The sequence below is a fragment of the Lipophrys pholis genome (assembly GCF_963383615.2).
Source record: "Lipophrys pholis genome assembly, chromosome: 8".
Lineage (NCBI taxonomy): Eukaryota > Metazoa > Chordata > Actinopteri > Blenniiformes > Blenniidae > Lipophrys > Lipophrys pholis.
The window spans coordinates 5,828,109-5,854,082 of NC_137630.1; the positions used below are offsets into that span (position 1 = coordinate 5,828,109).

Here is a 25,974-nt window from a genome sequence, read left to right on the forward strand (position 1 = left end):
ATTGAAGCTGCATTAATCAAAATTTTATAGTATTGGGTCAAATGCAGGTCGTCCTCGACTCACTTGTGAAAGCAGCATAGAATGACCCACGTGTTGTGTGTTGTGACCTCTACCGGCTGTGGTAATTAAAACAAGAGAAAAGGAGAGTGGTGGCTAAAAGAGGGCCAGAATGTGTGCATTCAACTCAAGGTGAGACGGATGAATCCGTTAAATTCAGGCGTTTTTGTCCTACAATCCAGTGAATATACTAAAGTCAACCTCAGTTTTTCAGTAATGCAATGGTACACACAGAGTTACACTGATATTAAGCAAACCACAAGGCCTTCCTTGACTAATGCAAGTCTTTTTCATCCCCCCAAAAAATCTTCTGCCACCTCACAGAGTATATTTATTGCAACTCATCGGCCAAAACCAAACCGCCAGTCCGTCCGGTCTGGCTGCGGCCGACAATGTAAAACGTGAAAATAACAATGAAGACATTGGTTCTACAGGAAATTCTCCTCCTCTGAGTCTGGTTCTGTAGATTGTTTCATGTTAAAAGTGACTCTTTCTTTTCTCTGTAAAAGTGCCTTCACATGCCTGTGGTGTATTTGGAATTATATAAATCAAATGGAATTGAAAGCTGTTCCGTGAAGGCGAGTGAGTAATAAAAGGCACCCTTGTAGAAAGTGACGGGCTTTAGGTTGTACTTTTTGTAAAGTGCATTGTTTATCGTTAGGGTCATTAAAAGTTTTACCTTTAAATGTGGGCTTGAATCCAGACTGACAAGTTGTAGTCTGACACGCACACTACCACGAATGTCTGCGTTCTCCCTGAAAAAAAAAAAAAGAGCAACTGAATAGAAACCTATTTATTTCATCATAGTTTTTGTTTTCATAAAAAAAAATTAAAAAAAAAATATTGCATTTTGGGTGACTATATATTCATATTATATAAATGTTCCTGAAAGCTGAATTTGTTCAACACAAAATAATACGTGACAAAGTGAAAATGTACGGACGTATTCCTTTCTGAGGCCGAGGCCAACCTTTTTGTTTTCCACTCCTGAAAGTCATCAATCAAACAAAAGACTCCCCAGCAGGTTTCGGAAGAACTTAAAAACCTCCTTCTCCTTTCTTCTTTTCACTTTTCCCTTCATGGAGCCGCTGTCACCTCTGAAGGAAGTCGTAATGAACATTCACCACGTCTGAATGACACGGAGACACTGCTGCGGAAAACACAAACTGCATTTTACACTCCCAGTCTGACACAACCGTGTGTTTATTCGCCTGCGATTTACCTCGGTGTGTGTACAGACTCAATCCGCTGTTGCATCATGCAGTTAGGTCCACAAGTCACTAAGCTTTTAATGCCGCTCTACGCAGCCTTGAGAGTGCCTGAGCACATCCTTTTTTTTCCTCTGAAGCTTCGACTTGTTGTTGATTGTGTTTACACCTGCACGGGCAGACAACAAGAGTTTGCTCACTTGAAACTGCAGTCCAACTGATAAATCACCTCCTTTGGCAAAAAGATACGGCAAGACAGAAATATTGTTTTGCAAGAAAAGTTAGTGGCATAAATAATGAGTAAACCCTGGCTACGCCTGTTTGCCCCTGCAGTTGCAACAAGGCTAATTAGTCCTTAAGGGAGAAAAACACATTTTGAGGAGAAAATGAATGATCCTGAACTAATACAATGCAGTGATAACAGAGCGGGGGGAAGAAAAACCTAGAGTGAAATGATCAAAACAACAAAAGACTGATGCAACGGTAGCTAATGCACTTCAGAGGGAGGAGAAGGGGAAAAACAAAAACAAAAGAACGGCAAAGTCCCCCTCATTTGCTCGATGTGTGTTATTGACGCGTAGAGTTTATGTCAAAGAGAAACAGATGCAGCAATAAAAGAATGGGAAACCAGATCAATAACGGGAGAGGGGTCAGAGCTAAGTACACACTCATACACCCACGCACATAATTCTTCATGCCTTTCGGGTTTCTTACTTGGATTCATTTGCTGTATTATTTTTTTTTTTAAACCAATTGTTTTAGATTACCAGTCACACCTGAGCATCGTCGATCCGGGTCCAGCAGCTTCTGTTCCAGAACCTTCTGTGTATTTATCCCTCAGCTTTTATCTCACGATTCGCCTTCTGTGTTTTCTTCATCACATTAACGGTTTCATTTCTCCGGTCCTTCCTCACACTCTTTCTGCTCTCTTATGTTTTTTGTTTTCACTTTCTTTTTTTTTTCTTTTTAGAGACTTTTTTCTTGCTCTGTCAGTCAAATACAGCAGTAATGGAGGTTATTCTGAGGTTCTCTAGCAGCTTTCTGTTGTAATACAGTGACATCCAGTGGACACATATTGTACTTACCGTATATTTTGATATATGAGCACCTTCTCAAGTCGCGTGACAATACGGTACTGTAAACTCAGCTGTAACTCCTATTCACCATTAACATGACCTTAACTTTGTTGTGACCATAGAACAAGTCCTCAGCTTGAAATCGGATGACTTGTTTCAGATTAAAACATGTTGTTTTTGTGTTTACGATTTTAGAAAAGTTTCGCATTTACAGAGCAATGTTTTGAAAACGACGTCCGTTTTCACAGCAACGATCTCGCCGGCATGCCAGGCCACTCTGCACACACAGAGAACGATACTCTACAAATGTTAACAATGGAGAACACGGACGTTCGTATGGACAGGTCATGGAGTTGGATTGCCGTTACGGGAGAACACGGGCTGGGAGTCATTTTTGTTATTGTCCGTCTACTCGCGCACGTGCAGGAGAACTATTTGCTCCGGTGTGGATGTGTGGTAGCGACATCTCCGGCGTCTCACGGACACCCGAGGCCTGCCGTTTCCAGAAAGGTGCGTCGTTGCCCATTTACACGACGACAGAGTCAGAGCGTTTTCCAAAATGTTCCACCTTGGGAGCAGTTTTAAAAAAGTTGTGTTTTCAGTGGCTCCGAGCACCGGTGTTTAAACGTAACACTCCAAACGCAGCGTTTTCAGTTGAAAATAGGGCCTAACATTGCGGGTCCTCACAGTAACATGAATCCTCACGAGTGTGTATTCAGTCCCATCACAAGGCCTTAGTTAAGACCTTTAACCAGACTTTAACCGCATCTAGACTCCATGTGTCCTAAATAATAGATATTATGATAAAGCCCGTTTTTTATTTAGCCTTCATCTGTCCACTCTTGACGGACATCTAAAAATGCTGCTGCTGCCTGAAGTTGTGTTCCGCCTATTTGCTTTGTAATGATTCAACAGTATTTCATAATACAACTATTTGCCATGCAATCCTATCCTACCATTCTGTTTGAGTCTATTTTATGATTAAATGTTTTTCAAATTTACATCCTATGTAGACCTGTATTTAGTTCTTTCGTGTTCGTGTGACAAAACTGAATATAAAGCCAAGTTTTAAAATGCTTCAGTAGGCTTGACAACATGATCCAAGTTGGGTTTATATTATTTGTGGAAGCCTTTATTCATCCCGCCTGTCCTCTCGCCCTTTCGATATATGTGATAATGGGATTCATTGTTTACCCCTCCCCTACCCCATTTATCCCTCCTCTCCCTCCTCGAGTCCTGCACGCCTTTTGAAAAGAAAGGCACTGCATTTAAATTACAGAGTTTACTGTAAGAGTCTGCAGAAGAAATCGAAGAAGAGGCAGAAATAGAGCGGGAGAAAGGGCGGGGGAGGGGAGAGGAGGGGTGTAAAGCAGAGTTATGGGAAACAGAAGAGGATGGAAGTGGAACGATGAGGGAGATACTGACAGAGATGTTGGGAAGAGGCTTGGCCAGCGGATGTGTGTGTGTCTGCCTGTGTGTGTGCGTGTGTGTGTGTGTGTGTGTGTGTGTGTGTGTGTGTGTGTGTGTGTGTGTGTGTGTGTGTGTGTGTGTGTGTGTGTGTGTGTGTGTGTGTGTGTGTGTGTGTGTGTGTGTGTGTGTGGGCGGGGAAGCAAACAAGAGGGTGAGTAATAAGAGTGGAAGTCAGAAAGGTAAAAGGTGAAGAGAGAGAGAGAGAGAGAGAGAGAGGGAAAGAGAGGGGGGGGGGGTAGCTGAATAAGCAGTCAGAGTGCTAGTAAGTGAAAGTGACTTCACTATATCTCCTCTGCCCTTGATCTGTGTTGTTGACGGTGGAGAATCTATTTGTGGACACACTCCTCTTCCTCTCCCCCTCTCTCCATTCCTTCTGATGTTGTTTCTGTCCACCATGCTGACCACCGTCATCTCTTCCTCTGCTGATGGATGACAAACGAGCCCAGGCGGAGCCACAATGCTCTTTGTCATCCTGCAGCAGGACTGGTGTGTTTGGTCATTTGTATGCAAATAGAGGCTAACCCCCCTCAGTACCACACACACACACACACACACACCCACACACACACACACACACACACACACACACACACACACACACACACACACACACACACACACACACACACACACACACACACACACACACACACACACACACACACACACACACACACACACACACACACACACACACACACACCAGGATGGATGGATGGAAGTTGGAAGATACCAGAACTACTCTGGTTACCTTTAAGCATCAGAATCATGTGATCAGGATCGACATCAAGTAAGTTACTTATATAGCGCTTTTCGATTGATTGAGTAGTTTTACATCTTTAATATACACACACCAACGGTGTGCAAGGCAAGGCATCCATCCATTGGGAGCAATTTGGGGTTCAGTGTCTTGCTCAAGGTCACTTTGAAATATGGCCAAGAATCGAACCTGCAACTTTTCGATTGTGAGACGACCGCTCCACCAACTCAGCCACAGTTCGCAGCCTTGTGGTCAAGAACAAGAACTACTTGGTTGAGTTTTGGTACCAGGGTGTATTGATTAGGTGTAACTACTGTATAGTTCCTAACAGGCGGGCAGTGTGCGATTGCAAGTCTCGGGGGCGCGCGTCTATTAGGAACATGTGGGCGTAAGTTAAAACATTCTGTAAAATACGGTAATTACATGCGACTGTTGACACGGAAATATTTCTCCAACACAAAGAGAAGGACAGATTTGCTGTGGCAGTCTTGAAAGACGGTGTTAAAAATAAAATGTCAACGAGAACGGCCATTGTCAATGCTGCTGACTCGACTCGCTCCGATGACCTGCCTTCCAACCGACCGCAGGCTCCGCCCCACGAGAGACCCCCGCGCCACGCCGAGGTGTGACACGGAGGGGCGATCCAGGTGGGCCGCATGCCAAGCTTCCAGCGGCGGGGAGATGGGGGACGACGTGGCGACTACTCCCCCTGTCATAGCGTGGAGAAGTGCTAAGAATAAAAAAAACTTTTTTGCATCCACTGCAGAATCTAATATATTATCAATTAGTGAGATTTGCTTTCTTCACGTGCTCCACATCTTTGGAAAAAAAAAAGGGGGCGGGGGGGCACCCTTCTATTAGGCGGTGCTCTTCTATTGGGAACTATACGGTAATAACATATCTATTTACTTCACTTGTGGCATCATATTCTTTATTATAAAACAAGTGTTTTCTTCTTGTTCTCAAGCTTCTTGGATGAATCTTTGTTCAATTCAGCCCTCCATCCGTTACAAACACACCAAAGATATTCAAGCTCCATTACTTCATTCTCCTTTTTTTCTTTTAGTTATTCTAACAACTACAGAAAGCAGCAGCACATGTCCAATTGAACTACATGACACACGAGGAAGGCCAGCCATCCACTTCTCCAACGAGCTGATAAAACATTAGGAATGGGAACTTTTTCAAGCAGTGACACTCTTTCTTTAGCATCGCTGAAAAAAAAAATAAACACATGCCGATACAAAAACATTTTTTTTTTTTCACCTCTCACTCAGCTGCTCCTTCTTTGCCTTTCTCTCCTCCTTCCTTCAAACCATTACAGGAGCACAAACAGGCCATTATGCCAGACAGGCAGACATGATTTCTCTCTATCTGTCTCTCTCTCTCCTCCCATACAAACACACAGAGAGCGCAGAGCTCCGCCGCTTCCTATCCTGGTGAATGAAAGAGGAAGTGCAGAGAAGACTGAAGTGCAAAGACTCCTCTGTCTCCTCCGTCTCCCTCAGACAGGAGTGACACCACAGCCGACAACAACAACAACAAGGACAGTGACAAGTGGCGCTGACAAATTATTCATGAGGGCTGAAGAACGCAACCGCAAAGAGCTCAGTGTCTACACAAGTCCCTGGCTCAGCAGGCTGTGTGCTCTCAAAGCCGTCCCGTTCACGAGTTACAACCCCAAACTTGTGCCCTCCGAGAGGAGATTTCCCTCTCAATGGCTCCCACCTGGTCCGAGAAAGGAAGGCGCCCGGCGAAAGGCCCCGCTATCAAAGTGCCTATTCTCCAACTTGGTGGAAGAAGTTTGCAGTTTGTCACAAGTGGCGCTCTGTTGCAGGAACAAGACAACTCTGTGTGACACCTGAAGCTCAGACAAAGCGTCTGCTGGGAGATGTGCTTCACATCCGTAAGGGAGCAGACAAAACCAACTTTGTCTCATGTCACCCTTGACTCTGTGAAACTTTAGGAAACTTTGAAAAGAAAAGAATACTTTCCCCCAGAAGGAGAGTTTTCATAAAGGAAAGGCCTGTGGGTGCAGACAAAAACACCCATTATCTCTCATCTTTAAAAGACAACTGTGAATCCCTTCAGCATAAAACTGCATTTAAATGACTGCTTATTGCTCTCATCATGCTTCGCTGCTTTATTTGTTTGTTGAAGAAAGGTTGTTCTATTTTGCTGACTCTGGCCTTAAAAAGCTATGGGCCTCATTGGAGGCAGCAGGGCAGGCTGTTTATTGCTGCCTTGTTGGAGAAATAAGATTTTATTTCACTGCAAGAAAACTCAACACAATCAACCTCCTTGGTCTCTGAACCCAGAACATCTTCCTCTTTCCATTATTTCCCAGTGAGATCAATCCCAATCAGATCAACCGTCATGTCTGAAATGTTAAACAAGGCGACGTCATATACAAGTTTACATGGTTTCAAGCCACAAGTCTGAATGAGACAGGATGTATTTCTCTGATGGGAGGATTTCAATGCAGTGTGGACCAGTCGGGCCCGTTAAACTGTATCACACTGATTTGTGTCTTGGTTCAACCGCAGTGCGAGACTCAAACTAGCATCAGCTTGGATAAGTGAGGTCAGTGCGTCCTGATTTAAAGCAATAAATATTAAAAACCCATCTGATGATGTCTCAAGATTCGGTTTTAATCACAAAATAGAGCTCAATTAGCAATAATAAATCACTTACAAATCCAATGTCTGTACATGATGCGTGCAGTATACCTGCTTTGCTTTAATTTTCAGGGTCTGAAGGTTGTGTGCAGCTTCAGCAGCAGAGCTTAAAATCATTGCTAACACGGTCATGCTGAAATTATGCCGATTATGTAAAATATCAAGTTAAACCTGGAGTTAGAGAAGTGAGCTTGTGTTCCGAGGTTCACCGGTTTGAATCCCAGTCTGGACAGTTTACTACTGTGGGTCGCTCAACACGACCTTTGACCCCGAGAAGTTCTTCACTGCTGCTAGTATCGGGTAGCTGTGAACCGAGTGAGTTAATGAAGGAAAATGTGTAACGCGATGTGGAAACAGTAGAGTATCAACACCCAATAACTTATTGCTATTTTTGAGCCTTAAAGGATTAGTAATCATTTCTCTATTACAAGCCATCCCATATCAGATAACTTCATCGGAGTTTCATTTCAGAACCTGACAAGCAGTAGTGGAAGCATGGTTATAGGCAGAAATCTGTGTTTTGGGTGTTCATCAGAAAAATATGGGTGTCCCAAAAAAAGACAGATGATAGAGATAGACCATAAATGGTGAATTCTAATGTATTCTGGAGTACTAAATACTACATTGTGAAATGTAGATTTTGCTTCTTAACAGTAATATATTTCCTTTTCTCCTTGACATTTTTGCTGATGCATCCAATATAATTAATTATAATGTTAAAACATTAATTTTTTTCTTTTAAGGTAATAGCTTCTATTCATTGGTGATGGTTTTCACTTGTACCTGTACTTGTACCTGTACCTGTACCTGACTCACCTCACTCTAAACTTCACTACATGTACTTGTTTGTGCCCCCTGTAGTTGACACATTGCTTCTGTCTGCAACGTACACCTGTAAACTTTGAACTCTGAAATAGTTTCTATTCTCCTCTTATTGTTTTTTAATTGAACATTAGCTCTTTTTTGTTCTCTGCAGACCTCCTATAGCTCAGTCCCAAAACTTTAGAATGTCACAGTCACACATAAATTGGTGATGGAGCAAGAATGATTGTCAATACTTATATCAAAATCAGCATTTTCACTGCAAAGGATATTTTATTCAATGAAAAGCATGAATGAAGTTCAGTTAATCCAACATGTGTCAAAATAAAAAATTAGATCGATCATAGGTCTATAGATATTCTACAGATAGAATTCATCAGCATTTTGGAAAGAAAATGTGTCCAAATTCCTCCCCTCTGCTCCGGCATTTGAACACATCAGGATGAGTCAGAGAATTATGAACCAATCAGAGGCCGCCTTTCAAAAGGTATATACCACATGGTATCAATTGACCAATCACGTTGCTCGTTACTGGGCGTAATACAAACAGGAAGTCAGTCTTGAGTTGTGTCCTCGAGCCGATAATTCGCTATATTTTGGCAAAAAAAAGATTAATTTAAGCAAAATTAGACGGTGACAAATAGTGATGGACATGAGACACATACTTGAGGGGCTTTCAGAGACACGTCCACTATCATTTCCACCGTCTTTTCCGAAAATTGAGCATCCAAATGACAGCTGGACGCCTCACTGCCTAAAACTATGAGTGAAAGTGACTCCTTCAGTTTATGTAAGAGAAAAAAATCAAGAAAAATACCTACATGTATCTACATGCTTTTTATTGTAACTCCATCTCATTTTTAGATGAACACCCTGAGGGGCTCACAGATATGAGTATTCTTACTGCATCCATCCACTGAGGAGAGTCCAAAGCATCCCAGCCTCAGTCTGTTGGATTAACTTCCATTCATCTATCACCTAATCCACACTCACTTGTTAATTAATGTCAACGTGCAGCAACAAAATGTCACCTTTTCTTCCCCTGTTATAAAAACCATCCCCACTCGAGTTTGACACGAATGGTCCAATTTAATCACTTGGAGAATCTTCTGCCTCAGGACGGACCGGCCCCATAAACTCTGTGACTCTCAATGTAGTCAGGAAGACGCACAATTATAAGGGTTTAAAACGTATGAGGGTCTAGAATTTACAAAGGAGGCCTTGACTGGAATTCTTCATGAAAAAGTTACTGATGAATTTGATTTGGTAGCGTTAGCATCACGTAGCATTAGCATCAGGGTCACACTGTGAGGGTGGATTTGTGGAAGCATGCATGCTGGAAAAAACAAAAGTGTTTTAGACGTTTTACTACATTTTGCAACAAGACGCATTTTAAAAAGTAAAAAACCTATTAAATTGAAACTATATTCCATTCCTGCACTGAGAGAACGAAAAATATGTTGAGTCATCCAAACATGCAAACGTTAATTATACTAATCTAGAATCTAGAATAGTTTCTGTAATCACTGTGACTAAAACACACAATTAAAAAACAAGAGGAAATCAAAAGAATAATTTGATTAACAACAATATAAATAAATCAGCTGAGAGGAACGAGGCAGCAGTGGTTTGACTCACTGTTGCTCTGGTGCAGGTACAATCCCTCCGCCAGTCCCGCTGCTCTCTTATCTCATCGTTTCAATGACAAGCTGCCACAGAAGTGGAGCAGGCATTGATAAGTGCAGCGCCCCGGGAAGCTCTGGGGTCCGCCACCGCATCTCTGAGCCGTGGCCTTGCCACGGTGCAGCACGCCGAGGGCACGGCTCCACCAAAGATCCCCAGAGGCCTCGCGGGGCTGGAGCTGATGAATGTGGGTCAGGAGCTCCCTCTGTTAGTCACAGATCAGGAGGAAGGGATCTATTTCTCAGGGCAGGCGGAGGATCATAAAGCCAACACATATAAAGACACAACACGTAACCCCACAAGCACCAGCGGAAGGTATGAAAATTAACATTTCTGGTAAAAAACAGAAAGAAAGAAAAAAAAAAGAAGACGCTCCACTTCAGCGATCAGCCAGCAGATCTATTCTGAATATTGTGTAACACGAGCAGTGCCCTGCTGAGATGCTCGCAGCGCACTTCCACCGTGTTCTCCGTTTTTCCACCATCCTGCCCGGCGGATACCCGTGACTGAGCCATGAATACTGCATGGCTTTCCTGAAAGCACAGGGCCCTGTGGAAGTAGCAGACAAAGTGTGTGGGTTCCTCTGCAGGTCACTGTGCCAAACTGTCTCCACTCTGTATTTACTCCCCGTGAACCTGCGTGTGTGTGTGTGAGTGTGTGTGTGGGAGTGTGTGGGCGCATGGGTGGGCTGGTATGACACCAAGACAGCCGAGGAGCGGCCGTGTTTGCATGCAGGGAGGCGATGGTTGTGAGCGGAAGGCTGCGTGTGTGCATATTCATTCCTCCATGTGAGGAGTGTGTGTGTGTGTGTGTGTGTGTGTGTGTGTGTGTGTGTGTGTGTGTGTGTGTGTGTGTGTGTGTGTGTGTGTGTGTGTGTGTGTGTGTGTGTGTGTGTGTGTGTGTGTGTGTGTGTGTGTGTGTGTGTGTGTGTGTGTGTGTGTGTGTGTGTGTGTGCGCACTCATGTGAGACGAGGGAGGAGGCGTGTACGTTGTTTGTGTGCGCAGGAAGGTGAACATGTGTGCACACACACATGCATGTGCAGCTTAGAATTAGTGGCACCGCTGATTACAATGACCTGAATATAGAAAATGTTCATAAATAACTGCTTAACTAATCGGATATAATCCGAAAATCTGATGATATGTGTGATGTACATAACACGACTTTCTACTTTCTATAACAGGTATTTAGTGTAAGCGGCACTCTGGGTGTCAATGGCAGATCATGGCTCAAATAAAGACGGGTCTATATGATGTATAACAGCTGCTGTGATTTATTTTTGTTCAATGAAATACAGTTTGTGTTTGTGGGCGCGTTGTCCGACTTGGTGGCTCTCTGTAGAATGAAAACAATTTTAGTGTGAAAACATTGACACTTTAATTCGGCATTTATTTACTTAGCAAACTGCTTTCCATTGGAGCTATTAGAGATATCGGTTGGATTATCCAGCGGAGATTATTTAAAGAAGTCAACTAATGCCTCGTTCCCAAACATGGGGAATGTCCTCGTTCTGTGAGGCGTTCGGGTGCTTTGAGGTTCACGGCAGTTCTTTCCACAGAGGCAAATCTCAGCTCTCGGCAGCTTTTAAGTCATTACTTATTAACTGCTGACTTTAAAACAGTCCATCGTCTCCTTTGTGTTACTGGATGTTAAGTTTTCACTTTTTGTCTTGTTCACACGCCTGCCTGACATACTATACATTCTTTCCAGAAGCAGCCTGACAGCATGATGATGCCTCCGCCATGTTTTCTTTCTGGCCGTAAACAAAGCGCTGCTCAGCATTAACAAGCAGCTCTAGTTTGGTTTAATATCTTAAATATTTTTTTGCCTCTTTCTGTCAGGACTCATGTCCTCTGTGGCCTTGGTCGTTACTGTTTGGTCGATGATTCAGACTAAAAGCAGCTCCACGTTGTTTCAGTTTCGCCTGAAGCTTTTTAACCCCCTGCTGCTTCTTAAACTCCAGCATTCATCTGAACACTTTGATAAAACCTTTGGAAAAAATAGCCGTTGAAGCAAAGATTTCAATTTTGTATAAAGAGCCGACCAGCTCAGGTGAGTCTGGTGTACTTTGATTTAGTTTGATCAATAATTACGGGTCATATTACTAGAATCATTTTATGTTTGTGTGATTGCAGCTGCATCAGATCCTACCTGGCCCTGATAGAGGACGTCTCTTTCCTCATCAAAACTTTGTTATTCTTAATTTGTACAGATTTATTCTGGTTGGTTACATCTTGAGATGGATGCTATCCCAGCTAGTCTGTCTCATTAAACTGATTTTCACATTGCAATTTTTATTTTTTTTTTTCTTAAATTGAAACTATTATTTTAGTTTCTGCCTGTTTTCCTTTTTTTGTGCTACGATCCCCTAAGCCAGGACGAAACCTTTTTTTTTTGTCTTTTGCAGAGGTCACAAATTATAATCTGTCATATAGTATGTACAGTAAGGTCAAAGGTCACTGTGATTCCACTTTTGCCAGCATTTTTACAGATGCGGCCTAACAGGAGGAGCTTCAGTCAGTCACTACTTAAATGGATGAATATTCTTTTTTCATTTTCTCTCCTTATTATACAAGATTGGTTCGTTTGCATTTATTTGTGACGGTATTTTAAATTCTGTATTCAAAGATCAGGGGTGCCTTCATTTCTGACAACGTCTGTGCACCTGTGTTTATGGTTGATTCATGCGTGTGTGTGTGTGTGTGTGTGTGTGTGTGTGTGTGTGTGTGTGTGTGTGTGTGTGTGTGTGTGTGTGTGTGTGTGTGTGTGTGTGTGTGTGTGTGTGTGTGTGTGTGTGTGGCGGAGGTGAATTAAAACGCTTTTTTTTCCTGGTAATGTCACATATTTGCCTGCGTGAGCTTCAATGCTCAGACTGCATGGAGAATGTATTCAGTGTACCAGAAGAATCATGATGTCTCACACTGGGCAGGGGGTGGGGGAAGGGTGTGTGTGTGTGTGTGTGTGTGTGTGTGTGTGTGTGTGTGTGTGTGTGTGTGTGTGTGTGTGTGTGTGTGTGTGTGAGGAGTGAGTGAGGGAGACAAAGATGACCAAACAGTAGCTACAGACAATATGTGCACCCAATTTCCCATTTCCTTATTGCAGAGTATGTGTGTGTGTGTGTGTGTGTGTGTGTGTGTGTGTGTGTGTGGGGGGGGGGGGGGGGGGGGGGGGGGGGGGGGGGTCAGCTCTTTCAGTGATAATAGCAGGGAATGCAGACAATGGCGAAGGTGATACAATAAACAACCCAGATGCTTCATCTTGAGACACACACACACACACACACACACACACACACACACATACACACACACAGACACACAGACACACACACACACACACACACACTGTGAGGTGTACAATGAATACCTCCTTTGCACAACTTGACATATGGTGCACACAATTTCCCTCTCAATTTCAGATCCAACTCCCGCAGACGTCCTCGCACGCCGGCAAATTGCCACCCACCCGCCCCCACCCCACACAGACCCCCTTAGCATCACGCCCTCCCGCACCCCCTCCCCTCCCATCTCCCCGTCTCTTCATCCTTTCCCCCGTCCCAATTCGCTCCTCTTTTCTGAAAGTCATCTGCTCGCTAAGCAGTAAGCAACGTCGCAGGGCCGCTCGCAGAAATGAGAGTATACAAATGATTTGTGGCACGGGCGTCCCACCGGCGCCAGCCTAGATGGCAGTGAGCAGGGGGGAGGAGGAGGAGGAGGGTCCACTGTGGGGGTGGAGGGGAGGGAATAATGTCACTTTCACCTTGTGTTTCTGTAGCAGGCCCATGATGATCATTTTTCCTCATTTTCATCGCAAATTTGTTTCGGGCAAGGGCTAGCGAGAGGGGGGAGAGAGCAGGAGAAGGGGGGACGAGAGCAAGTCCCCCATGCTTCACTGAGTGGAAGCCAGAGTGAGGAAGAGGGGGGTAAACAAGAGAGCAGGGGGAGAAGAGGGAGGAGGGGGATGGAGCAAAGTGGAAAGAGCTGGGGGTGGGTGGGGGGGGGCAGGGGGGAGCATCTGCACAGTGACCTTTTTCTGATCCAATCTCACTGATGAATCCTAATGAAGGATTTAATAAAATCACAGTTTACAATCTGTCTCTGCATCAAAGCGTGCAATCCAATTCAAAACACAGGCCCATCTACATTTCCAATATTGTTGCAAACCCATCAACCCCACCGAGCAACCTTCCACCAAAAAAACAACAAGAAAAATATGAGAGTGTGTGTGTGTGTGTGTGTGTGTGTGTGTGTGTGTGTGTGTGTGTGTGTGTGTGTGTGTGTGTGTGTGTGTGTGTGTGTGTGTGTGTGTGTGTGTGTGTTTGTGAGAGGGAGAGGGAGAGGGAGAGGGAGAAAACACGAGGGAGGGGGAGAAATTGGCCCGACTCGAGAGCGAGCGGCTGGCGCATTTGTTCCAGCTGTAGCCTAATGTCACAACTCGTCATATTCATTTGGCCTTTTAATGAGGCTAAAGTCAACAAGGTGCAGCGTGCATGAGTGGAATCGCAGCCCCGGCTCGCCGACAAATGAGCAGGAAAAGGCGAGGACCAGCGAGGAAGGACAGTCACCGAAGGACACGGTCACAGTGTGAAAGTCACTTCAAACTTGAAGGCCCTGCCGACGGCTCGCCGTGCGCCTGATACTCCCCCCCCCGGCGTCGAACCGGTTCGACTGTCGGCGCAGTCGGGCTGAAGGAGACGGACGTTACATCAGTGCAGCCGTGTGGACGTCTCCGTGTTGATGCACTGAAGTGGGAAACAGAAGAAGGACGACTGTGCAGTGGATCAACTCTGAAAAAAAATAAAGAAATAAACTGTGGCCTCTAAAATCTCTGCAACAGTGTCATCTGCTGGTGGAAGCTCAGACTGAAGCACCCTGTGTGTGTTTTCTGGGTTTAGTCATAGTTTAGGGGAGAAACTTTAACGTCTGAATGAGTCAAATTGCCATTGAACGTGGTTAAAGATGGAACTTTCTACTTTCAGGGGGCGATGAGACGCATTTTAGATGTTTTTACACCTTTTGGGAGAAAAGTATCTCCCATCCATTGATTACAATAAAGTTCTATGTCCCTCTAGTTTTGGCAGTGAAACACTAGTAAAGGATCACTATCGGTTCCAGCCAAGTGTTGCCACACAGCTGAGTACTGATTACGAGTTACTCCTTTAGTTACTTGTTTTTAAAAGTAAGTTAACTTCGTCTTGCATTAAGGCTTGTTAGAGCCCGATATGTAACAACGACCCGGATTGTTATAAAATATAACGCAATAAAACCCCAAATGTAATAACTGGTCGATAATGTAAAAAAGATTTAACAAGAATTCAGATGTGATTTTAATGATTATACATTATTTTGTAGTGATGATTGAAGAGATAGATAACAGATTATAGACAACAGAAGACTATGAATTACTTGGGAAACAGCAACCTTACATAAATACCATCAACTGTATATAGATATACGTATAAGCAATTAATCCAAACGTTTAGAGCTCAGAACTCATTCGCAGGTCAAGTCCAATCCATGAAATCCTTGACTCACTTTATGTTGTAATAAAACTATTACAGTATTAATGAAAAAATATTTTGTCTACCTCATAATGTAATATTAAAAGGTTTTAAGTTTTGGGCTCAGTTACATTATTGACCAGTTATTACATTTCAGGTTGTATTACATTACATTTCATAACAATTTGGGTTGTTGTTTCGTTTCGGGCTCTAACAAGGCTCTTCCATACTTTCTCCAGTGCGCCCCCGGTTCCATTCGTACTACATTTCAGGGTTCACGTCGGTGGCGCGCTCCATAACGTAACACAGCGATCCAGCATAACGCAGTAAAGCCAGATAACAGTTTGTCGCCAGCACGGTGTGCACGACAGACCTTGTACTGTCATCTTAGTAACACACAGCGACTTGGATCATTCACTTTCATCTCATTACTAGTTTAGAAATAGTAACACGTTAGACTTCTCATTCCTGGAAAAAGCAGTCATATTGAAGTAATGCGTTACTGAGTAACTAAGTAAGTGAGTAACCTCACTGCCCCGGGCTCCATTTACACGTCAACATTTCAAAGTGTGCACACAGAATTCTTGCGTTTACACGGCAATGTTTTTTAACACGGGACGGCAGAAATGCTGAAAATGACGTAGTTGGTATGCCAGGCCACGATGTTGTGGCTGTTGTTTGTCTTTGTAAAGGAATCACACACACACACACACACACGCGCGCACACAGAAAACAATAAACATTGACAACGGGAGTACACAAGCATTCCTATCGCCACATGAACAAGTTGACTGTCAAAATAAAACTAAGACCCAGGAGATTATGGACTGGGAGTCATGGCACTCTGGAGGCCGCCATTGTTGTTATTGTCCGTCGACTGAGCATGTGCAGATGTTTTTCTGGAGTTTATCTCTTGATTAATCACTTGTGTTTTTTTTAAGTCCATCACCAACTAAACTAGTAAGATTTCCATCTTTAATCCCCTTCAGGACCTCCAATCTTTCCACTGAGTCACGTTTCATTCTGTTAGAAGACGGTGTTGTAATTGTTATTGTTGTTATTGTGTGAATTAAAAACCGCCGTTAAAAGGGCGATTTTGATTGCAGGTGTATAAGTGAGGAATAGAAATGATCAAAGCGAGGACAGTTTCTGTGTGACTGACGAAAGAAAAACAAAAGATGATCTGGTGTCACAAGTGTTGTTTTTAAAATGCAAATAATGTTTCAGCTGAATCACGATCAACCTTCTAATGGACGTTCATTAAAATTGCAGGCGTGAAGTGCTCCAAAGTCCATTTTGTGCCATTTAAACATGAAATTATGTAAAAAAATAAATAAAATATGTTTAAAAAAAGCATCACAATGAACCAAAATTACACATATTTCACCTTTTCTAACTCAGAAAGTCTCTAAATTGTCTACAAGCTTCTGAGTACCACTCCCTGACTGAATGCAGTAATAGTTCCACAGAAGTAGCTTTCCTAAACATAAATGACCGAAAGCATTCGGCTTGCGTCTGAAAACTTGCACAACGTTTTGACATCCAGATCTGGGATCCCTCACGGTGTTTCAGTTATTTTCTGATGTTTGGTATTTTACTGCTTTAAAATGACGAGCTGACTGGAAGTAAAAGACAGCGGAGACAAAACCAGCAGCAGCTCCTGCCTCAGAACATTTCTTAACAATTCAATGATGTATTTCTATGCTTATAATGAAAGTACAAATGTACATTTCGGGGAACCTGTGGATAGTACAAAGAGATTGTTCAGCAGGATAACAGTTGTGAGTCAAACAAGATGTTATTTGTCCAACGATTCTCAAGAACACAGAGAAGCATCGTCTCATTATTGGCTTTAGTTGGTCAATATTACATTCAGTTCTCATGCCTTGAGATAAGCTTGTGCAGTGAACATGCCGGACCTCGCCGTTTGTCAATGGCCACAAGGATGTGAGCGTGTATGTTTCTCTTTACACTGTCTGTACAACAGATGCACAGACATCCATCTTCATTCTACAACAAGCAGAACTGCAGGAACATTTATTTCCGTCACTTTTACAGTAAATTCTTTTCAAGGATTTCTGAATAACGAAGATCAATATCATCAAGCTTTCAGCACTTAAGAGAAAGAAAACTCTTCATAAAGCCGACAGGCTCCATCCTGCATGGAAAACACTCCAGATCCTTCATCCAGGCAAGTATGAAATTACCGAGCTCGCATTGTTTCGTTGTTGTGATACATTATTGATCCTCCGTACTCAGATTGGTTTTCCATTTTTCCACCCTTCCCCCAGCGCACAGAGTTCAGGTTGATCCCCAGAACAAACCCATTCAGAGGACATCTCAGCGGGAACACGGAGGCGGCTGCTTTCTGAGTCCGGACTCACTGGTCCACTTCGCCGCCCCGGCCAGAACCTCCCAGCTACATCTGCTTGGTCTGAACCAGATAACTCCCTGGGAAGTGTATTACAGGAAGAAACATGGCGTCAAAGAACATCCGAGCAATAGGCGGTTGTAGATCAGCGGCATCTCTGAGGAATAGGTGCATTGATTGGATATGAGATCTCATGTATAACCACTGCCTGCATCTGAACAGCTGCAATTTCTGTCTGATTAGACTTCAAATTGCAATTACTTTCTGTATCGACAGCACGCGGTAATGAGACTGTTTGTGCCAGAATCCCAATCTACATGAACGGTGAGGCGAACGTATATGGTTTTAATACGGACGGTGTGTGTGCGTGTGTGTGTGTGTGTGTGTGTGTGTGTGTGTGTGTGTGTGTGTGTGTGTGTGTGTGTGTGTGTGTGTGTGTGTGTGTGTGTGTGTGTGTGTGTTGATCAGAGTGGAGCGACAGCTGTGCTACAAATCAGTGCCCATTTACTGGTGACAGAGTCATTAAAGCCTGCTCATCTCATAAAACACAATGCACATGGTCAAATACCATTCACTGCATTCACGCTCATAACTCAGTCTGCTGGGCACACACACACACACACACACACACACACACACACACACACACACACACACACACACACACACACACACACACACACACACACACACACACACTCCTACATTTGTGGGATCCTCCCATTGAAGTAATACTTTAATCATCACAACTAAGGGCCTGACTTCCCAAAGAGAGACGGTTCTTTGGGTTTGCGTTGAGTTTTACTTTAGAAGAATAACACCACAAAGGTAAGGAGTATTTAAATATGAACCTCCACGGTTGCAAAATTGAAATGTGCAACCCATGAGGTTGATTGGAGGAAGGTTTCCATCATGTGGGAGTGGGGCAGAACATTCATTTGAGGAAATGAAAAATGCAAAGTCTGCAAATTAAAGTCACTGGGAGCCAGTAGAGAGAACGTCTCTCACCTCAATAACAGCAGCATTTCTGCTAACACCGAATTTTCAACATGTTAAAAACAGACACAATCATAAACAACACAAACTTTCAGAGAAGCAGTAAATCATTTTGTGGCTCGTCCATTAATCCATCAGTAGAAACTCCAAGTATTTTGCATGTTCTGGGCCTCAGACTGGTCACTGTGGAGGTTGGACTCTATTTGTGGTGTCCTCACAGCTTTATTAGAACTACAAGGGCTCTCTCTCTCTCTCTCTCTCTCTCTCTCTATCTTGAGGCCTAGATGTTTTTCCTTTAAGGACTTAAATTGCCTCAAATGTTATCATGTTTCCTTCACATTGACGTCGTTGTGAATCATTACATCCAGTAGGGGGCAGTGCAGGTTGTTGGTTGCATTGACCTTACTGATCCAAACATCCACAAAAACGGGTTAAAAATTGCTAAAATGAGTTTCCCTGCCTCGAGTAGAATTGTAATTTTAATGCTTTCTGTTTTGAACTTTTCCAGAGAAAACGTTTTTAAACTATGGACACATTTGACACACGCACACACACACACACACACACACACACACACACACACACACACACACACACACACACACACACACACACACACACACACACACACACACACACACACACACACACACACACACACACACACACACACAGTCTGTCATCCAAAGAATCTATACTGCTCTACAGTTCATCAGAGGTATTATTAAACACTGCCCCTACAGGTCATGAGGGGTATTATTCTGTTGGATATATGCCTGTAAACCCCTTGACACACACAGCAGGACACAGCAATGGACAGGAAGCGGCAGAAGCTCCATCTGTATCCGTCTGGGGATGTAATATTGAGCATATCTGAGCCTTTAGGCACACACACCAACACAGAAACACTTGTACAACATCAACAGCCTCTTGACTCCACCTTAACTGTCACAACTAATCGCCAACCTTGATTCTCACCTTGATGTAACTGTAACTAAATACAGCCATAATGTTATGTATTAACCCTTAAGTAGAACATGGGGGGGGGGGGGGGGGGGGGAGCCCTGCAGCAACGTGTTGTCCACAAGGCAGGTGTGGATGAATACGCACGCACACGCACACGCACACGCACACGCACACGCACACACACACACAGAATCTATATGGATGGATGTTTGAAGCACAGCAGCAGTAAACCCTGTCACACTTCGTCGAAAAGCTGTTTTACGATAAGTGCACACGCACACACGCACGCACGCACGCACGCGCACGCGCACACGCACACGCACACGCACACGCACACGCACACGCACACACACACACACACACACACACACACACACACACACACACACACACCTCATTCATCAGCACAGGTGCACAAATGATTCAGAATACATGTAGATTTGTGGAAATCTGCAGCACTGATTTCTGAAAGTCCTGGGGGTTTTTCTTTTCTTCTTCTTTCTTTTCTTTAGCTTCATACAAAAGCGAGAGCAACGAAACCTGCTGCTCACACCTGGATCTGCAGAAGAGCGTGCTCAGCTTTCAGCTCCACACGTTTGCACCCTGTTCTGAAGTGCTACCCGAGGATTAATGTGCCATGAGCAGGCACCGAGGTGTAAAATGTCACTAACCTCAATCTGATCTGAGGTCAGCTGCTACCAAACCCACGAGCAACCTCAACGCAGCAACACAAGCATTAATGTTACAAACATTCAGCAGATTATAAGAATGAAACACTATTCATAATGAAAACTATTATAGGTTGACGGAATAGAACGCTATCAACAGTATATTATACAATACTTGTTTCTTTCAAGTCTATAAAGCAACAAAGTAGAAACAATTTGTGATCGTGTGTTGTTTGCTGTTGCTGTTGTTGTTGTTGTTGATACATTGGTGTATAAGACGTATTTTTCTTTCCATGTCCAGGCCTCACTACAGTTTCTCTGCTTTTCTCCCTCACGGGTTTCTCACACACTCTGAACTCTTTCTGTTTCTGTTTTAAGTTATGGAGGTTTTTCTGTGGTACTGTAGCAGCGTTCTGCTGTCATCTGGTGACATCTAGTGGTCACAGATGGTAAGTACTGTACAATCTCATTTATAAGTCACTTCTTAATGGAAGTCACTAATTATTCCCAGTCTCATGATCAGCCAGCCAGTGACCAATATGCAATTTGAAAAAAGCCTATCATTTGAAAACCATAATAAGAAGAATAAAATGTAGTTGTGCTACATGTAATCGTAAAATAATACTTAAATGTTTTTCATAATGGTTTAGTTTATTTTCATTCTGCATGAACAGGATGAGTATTTTAGTATTTACTTGTGGTTTTAATACACGTTATTACGCCATCATGATCAGCTAACCTTTCACACTGATTTTAGTTCCAACCGCCCTCATATCTATGGATCTTGTTTAATAAATAATTGATCTGTTTTTCAGAGTAACCGTGATATTTTCTTATATTACACAGCATGAACTTAATCAATCCAATGAAGTTCCAAGTATATGGAATTGATTTAATATGGATATGAACCCTCATTATATTGACAAACTGCTCGCTCTGTTAAAAAATACTGTAAATGATGCATCTTTATATTGATCGGAATGGATTCCCCTTGAATAATTACACTGAATAGCGTTCCACGGCAGGTTTAAACATAAGACCCGGGGACCACAACCGGTCCAGATGATGGTCCAATGTGGACTTTGATTTTCCCATAAAAGTAAATAAAGTTTGTAATTCATTTCCAGAGCTGCAGTGTTTTAGCTCTGAAACCTGAGCCCAAGAGTCAGTAAAGTAACATTATCAATAAAGCCATGCAGTTAGAAAAGATGTGAAAAAAATGCACACTGAAGTTAGCAAAATGTAAAAAATAGACGTCATTATACTGTAGTCTGTCATTTTAATTTATCTTTAACATGCTAAACCTGTCCTCTTGTCTTTCAAAGATATAGTATTTATGATGTAAACATTTATTTTGATGCATTATTTGCTTTTTTTCCCCCAAAGAAAACAAAGAGTTGTTCAAATATTAATATTTGTTGGTACATATACTATTATATTCTATATATATTTTTATACTATATATATATATATATAGTGAGAGTGACAGTCTTTTAAGAGATGTTTTTAACGTAACGTGAAATATTAAGTCATTTTGGTCATTTTTACAGAATCCAACTGATTTTCTTATTGCATATAAAGAAGATTTTGTTGTCTTTTTAAAGACGTACAGTCACAAACATATAAAGTACAACTTTCTTGTGATGTTCTTCATCAATTTAAGTGTTGACCTTTCCAAATATTTCAATGAAGGTCCTGTGAACAGTTAATTATCAAGCCATTTATCAACTATAAAAATGAACAGACATAAAAATGAACAGTATTGATAAACTCATGGGACCGTCGGCTGGTTCAGATGGTCTGACTGTTTCCACTAAAGATCCAAATTACTGATAAAAAGGTGACATCTCACACGTCCAAAACTACCAGCTGTCAGTGGATAATCCCTGTTCTGAGTGGTAAAAGTCAGTAACAATACACAAGTTCAGGCCTCCTTCCTTAACGATCAGCATATTTGTACCAGCTCACTTCACGAGAGCATTAACGAACCATCAGCAGCTGTTAAGCAGCACTTAATGCTGTGAGTCATCTTTCAATCACACTATGCTGGTCAATAAGTCTCATCCTGTCCATAAGTCTCATCCGGTAGATATGTTTAAATGTTCAAAGTGAGAAACTGGACCACCCCCAGTCAAGGTTGTTGTCCATTTATAGGATTGAGCATTGGGTTTTATATGTGGAACAAAAGTTACTGTCGAACAATGCAGCAGTGATTCTATACATCATGTTTATGGAGGGCTCAATGTGCCAAAATCAAATAAATACATACACCATTAAATAATTAATTAAATGTCATTGATTAGAACTGTAATTAATGATATGTGTCATTAAATCATTAAAATATCAATAAATTGTATGTATTAGAAAAACAGATATAATTAATTCAGTATTTAATACATTTTTTCATGGTCCAGTGTTGCAACCATTCAAGTCACTGAGTTTGACAGATGAAATAAATAAATAATTATATGGTTGTTGTTTTGTTTTTTTACATAAAATGAATTGGTGTTTTAATGAATACATGACACATGTAAATAATTATTTAATGGCGTTTTTATTTATATAATTTTGGCACATTTAGTCCTCCATACATGTTTGGGCAGTAACTTCATTTCTGTAGGTCACATCTTTCTTATCCCTGATAAAACACAGGCTGGAGCACTCAAACTCCCAATGAGCTGAAGAAAAAAAACCTATCAAACCAGACAGATCACAGTTTTAAGTGCCAGGAAGGGGTCCAACCTTTATTACCTCCTCCAAGCTTCTCAACGATCTCTGACTTGTCCAGATCTCCCAGTGAAACCAAACAGTGGCAGACACCCAAAGCAGGAACCTTCTGTATGCCAGCCATCCATCCATCCATCCATCCATCCATCCATCCATCCATCCATCCATCCATCCATCCATCCATCCATTCATCCATCCATCCATCCATCCATCCATCCAGCCATCCATCCATCCATCCATCCAGCCATCTATCCAACCATTTTCTCCCTCTTATCTGTTTCCGGGTCCCGGGGGTGGCAGTCTGAGCACCGTCACCCAGATCACATTGCCCCGATTAAGAACCTTTCCTGCGGGTGGTGAGCCCACGGGAAACCTTCTGTATGATAAAAAAGAACAAAAAACATCTGCATTTTCATTCTGATGTATTCCCTGTATTATATTTAATGCTGTCAAATCCATCCTGCAGGTTTGTGTTTTGGGATTTTCTCTCTTGAATGTTTCTTCTTCTGTCTGACTTGTACACACTGACTGAAAGTGATCTGACAAGCTGTTGGGTACATATTCTGTACATTAATATATCAACATTAATACATTAAGGCCTGCAACAACGAATCGATAAAATCGAAGTGTTGGCAACGAATTTCATTATCGATCCGTTGTGTCACAGGATTTATGCGTCACTCGCCATGTTGAGGAGGCGTTTTTCTTCACCTTCGGAGCTTCATCAACGCTGGCTGACTGAAGTAAAGTTTAAAAACAGAACCTCCACCTGCAGAGCGAGTTGAACGGAGCGAGGCGGAGGAGGTACAGTAGAACCTGTGAGGAGTGGACCTGGTTAGAGCGACACCCTGTACTGGACACGTCACTGTGCACAGACACATATTTAACTGTTAACTCACCTTAATGAGCGACAACCTGCCTGACGAGCACAACGGACAGGTTCTCCTGGTAAATTTAAAGCTGAGCGACACTGAAACGGCCAGAATACTTGGGCTGGACCTGATTATTGGAATAGTCAGACATAGTGGTGTCAGGAGATCAGTTTTGAATCGTCGCCGGTTCCCCGCAGCACAGTGCTGCTCTGTGAAGCTCCTCTCCGTTAGTTTGACTTTCCCTTAACAGCAGAGGACATAAGGCCCGTTGGCCAAAACCACCCAAGAGGCTCCAATCTGGTCCCACCAAGCAAAGAGGTTATGAAGGATTTATACACGTTTTTTTTTTTTTTTTTTACATTTCACTGCATTTTGCACCAGAATTTTTCATTAAAATTTACTTCATGTTGAGATTGTAATCATTTTCAGTACTAACTGTTTGATCTTACAAAAATATAGAGAATTTCTTCTGGTACACTGTGACAACAACGAAGAAAAACTTTGAAGTGTAAATTTAAAGGTTATTATAGCAATATTTTACCAGTCTGGTCCTCTCAGGATGAAACTGGACTGTATGTGATCCCTGAAGTAAAGTAAAGCTTATTTAATAATTATTTTGTATACATCTTATATACATCTGCGTGTGTGTGTGTGTGTGTATATATACACACACACACACACACACACACATATATATATGGTTCAGTTATGTGCTTTTAAATAACCATAACATATTTGGTGTTTGGTTCGTTCAATATCAACTGGTCCTACAATTTGAGATGTTTTTTTGTTTTTTTAATCCGATTCATCGATTAATCGTCAAAATAATCGACCGATTAATCGATGATCAAAATAATCGTTAGTTGCAGCCCTAAATACATTGTTTTATCAGATAATTTCGAATATGGAATTTATATGCACAAAAAACAAAAACAAATAGAAACTAAACCAAAACTACACATTTAAATACGTACATCAGATATGCACTAAGATCAAGTCTAAATACATTTGGGGGAAATATTCTAAGTGACACAAAAAAAAAAACTAAACTAATGAAAAATCTGAAGCCGATATAAAATAAAATAAAATCTCAAAAGATTCTGGTTTTCTTTGACCTGTCTAAATAAACCGTGTTTACCAGAGTTTAGGTAGCTTTTTTTTTTTTTATTAGTTGTTTGACAGAATAGTTGACCTATACTAAAACTTATATGTCCTGGTACATACCGTGTGTGACCACTAGATGTCACTGTAAGACAACAGAAAGCCACCACTTACCTAATTTAACTGACAGAGCAAGAAAAGTGTCTCCAAAGAGAAAATTGTCTCCAGCAGAAATTACAGTAAAACTAGAAAACAGAAAGAGTTCAGAGAGTGTGAGAAACTTATGAAGGACCAGAGAAAGAAACAGTTTCCATGATTAATAAAACAAAGAAGGCGAAACGTTCACAGAAGGTTCTGGAACAGCAGCTGCTGGACCTGGATTATCAACACGCTGAACATGGACAATAAATGTGACTCATGTGGTTGTTGTTTTTTTCTATCTTTTCTTGATGCATGTTGTGACAGATGTGACCTATAGTCTGGAGAATACGGTGAGTTTCAGAGCCGACAAAGCCTCCGGCCCTCTGTAAACTCTGCTGTTCCCCCAAATGTATCTGAGAACCACCGCAGCTGTTCACAGCCCGTCCAAATGCTTATTGGGGAATATCTGTGCAGGTCAGAAGATGTGAGGAGCAACCCTCCACTGTGTAGTCTGAACTGTGAGAAGACCGCATTGATGGTGCAGCGTCTCTCCTACCTTTCTCTGGGAACCCACAATCCTCCATGGCCTGGCTGGTGTCAGAGGGAGCGAGCCAGCGCAGCCGCTGACGGGTCCACATTGAGATGAAGGGTCCAGGCAGACATCACCAAGTGAAGCGAACAAGGAAACTCCAGTCACCAAAGTGTCCACGTACTCCTGCATGTGTTCAAAACAAAAAGATATATATTTTCTTTTCTTCATATGTTAAGTCATGTTATTATTATTATTTTTTTTTTTTACACAAATATGTACACATTTACTAAAGTTGCATCAATGAAAAAACTTACCTCCGAGTAAAGGTCCTCTCAGGAAGTGTAA

General features: G+C 42.3%; 1 protein-coding gene across 1 annotated transcript in view; it reads right to left on the reverse strand.

The window, feature by feature from the left end:
* myt1b (myelin transcription factor 1b) overlaps positions 1 to 25,681 on the reverse strand; it is a gene marked incomplete at both ends in the record, with an annotated part of 165,801 nt that extends 140,120 nt beyond the window's left edge. The window contains one exon of the mRNA XM_080468448.1: positions 25,654 to 25,681. Within this exon, the coding sequence (XP_080324574.1) occupies positions 25,654 to 25,681 (28 nt within the window). The remainder of the gene's footprint in view (positions 1 to 25,653) is intronic.
* Positions 25,682 to 25,974: the final 293 nt, after the last annotated feature.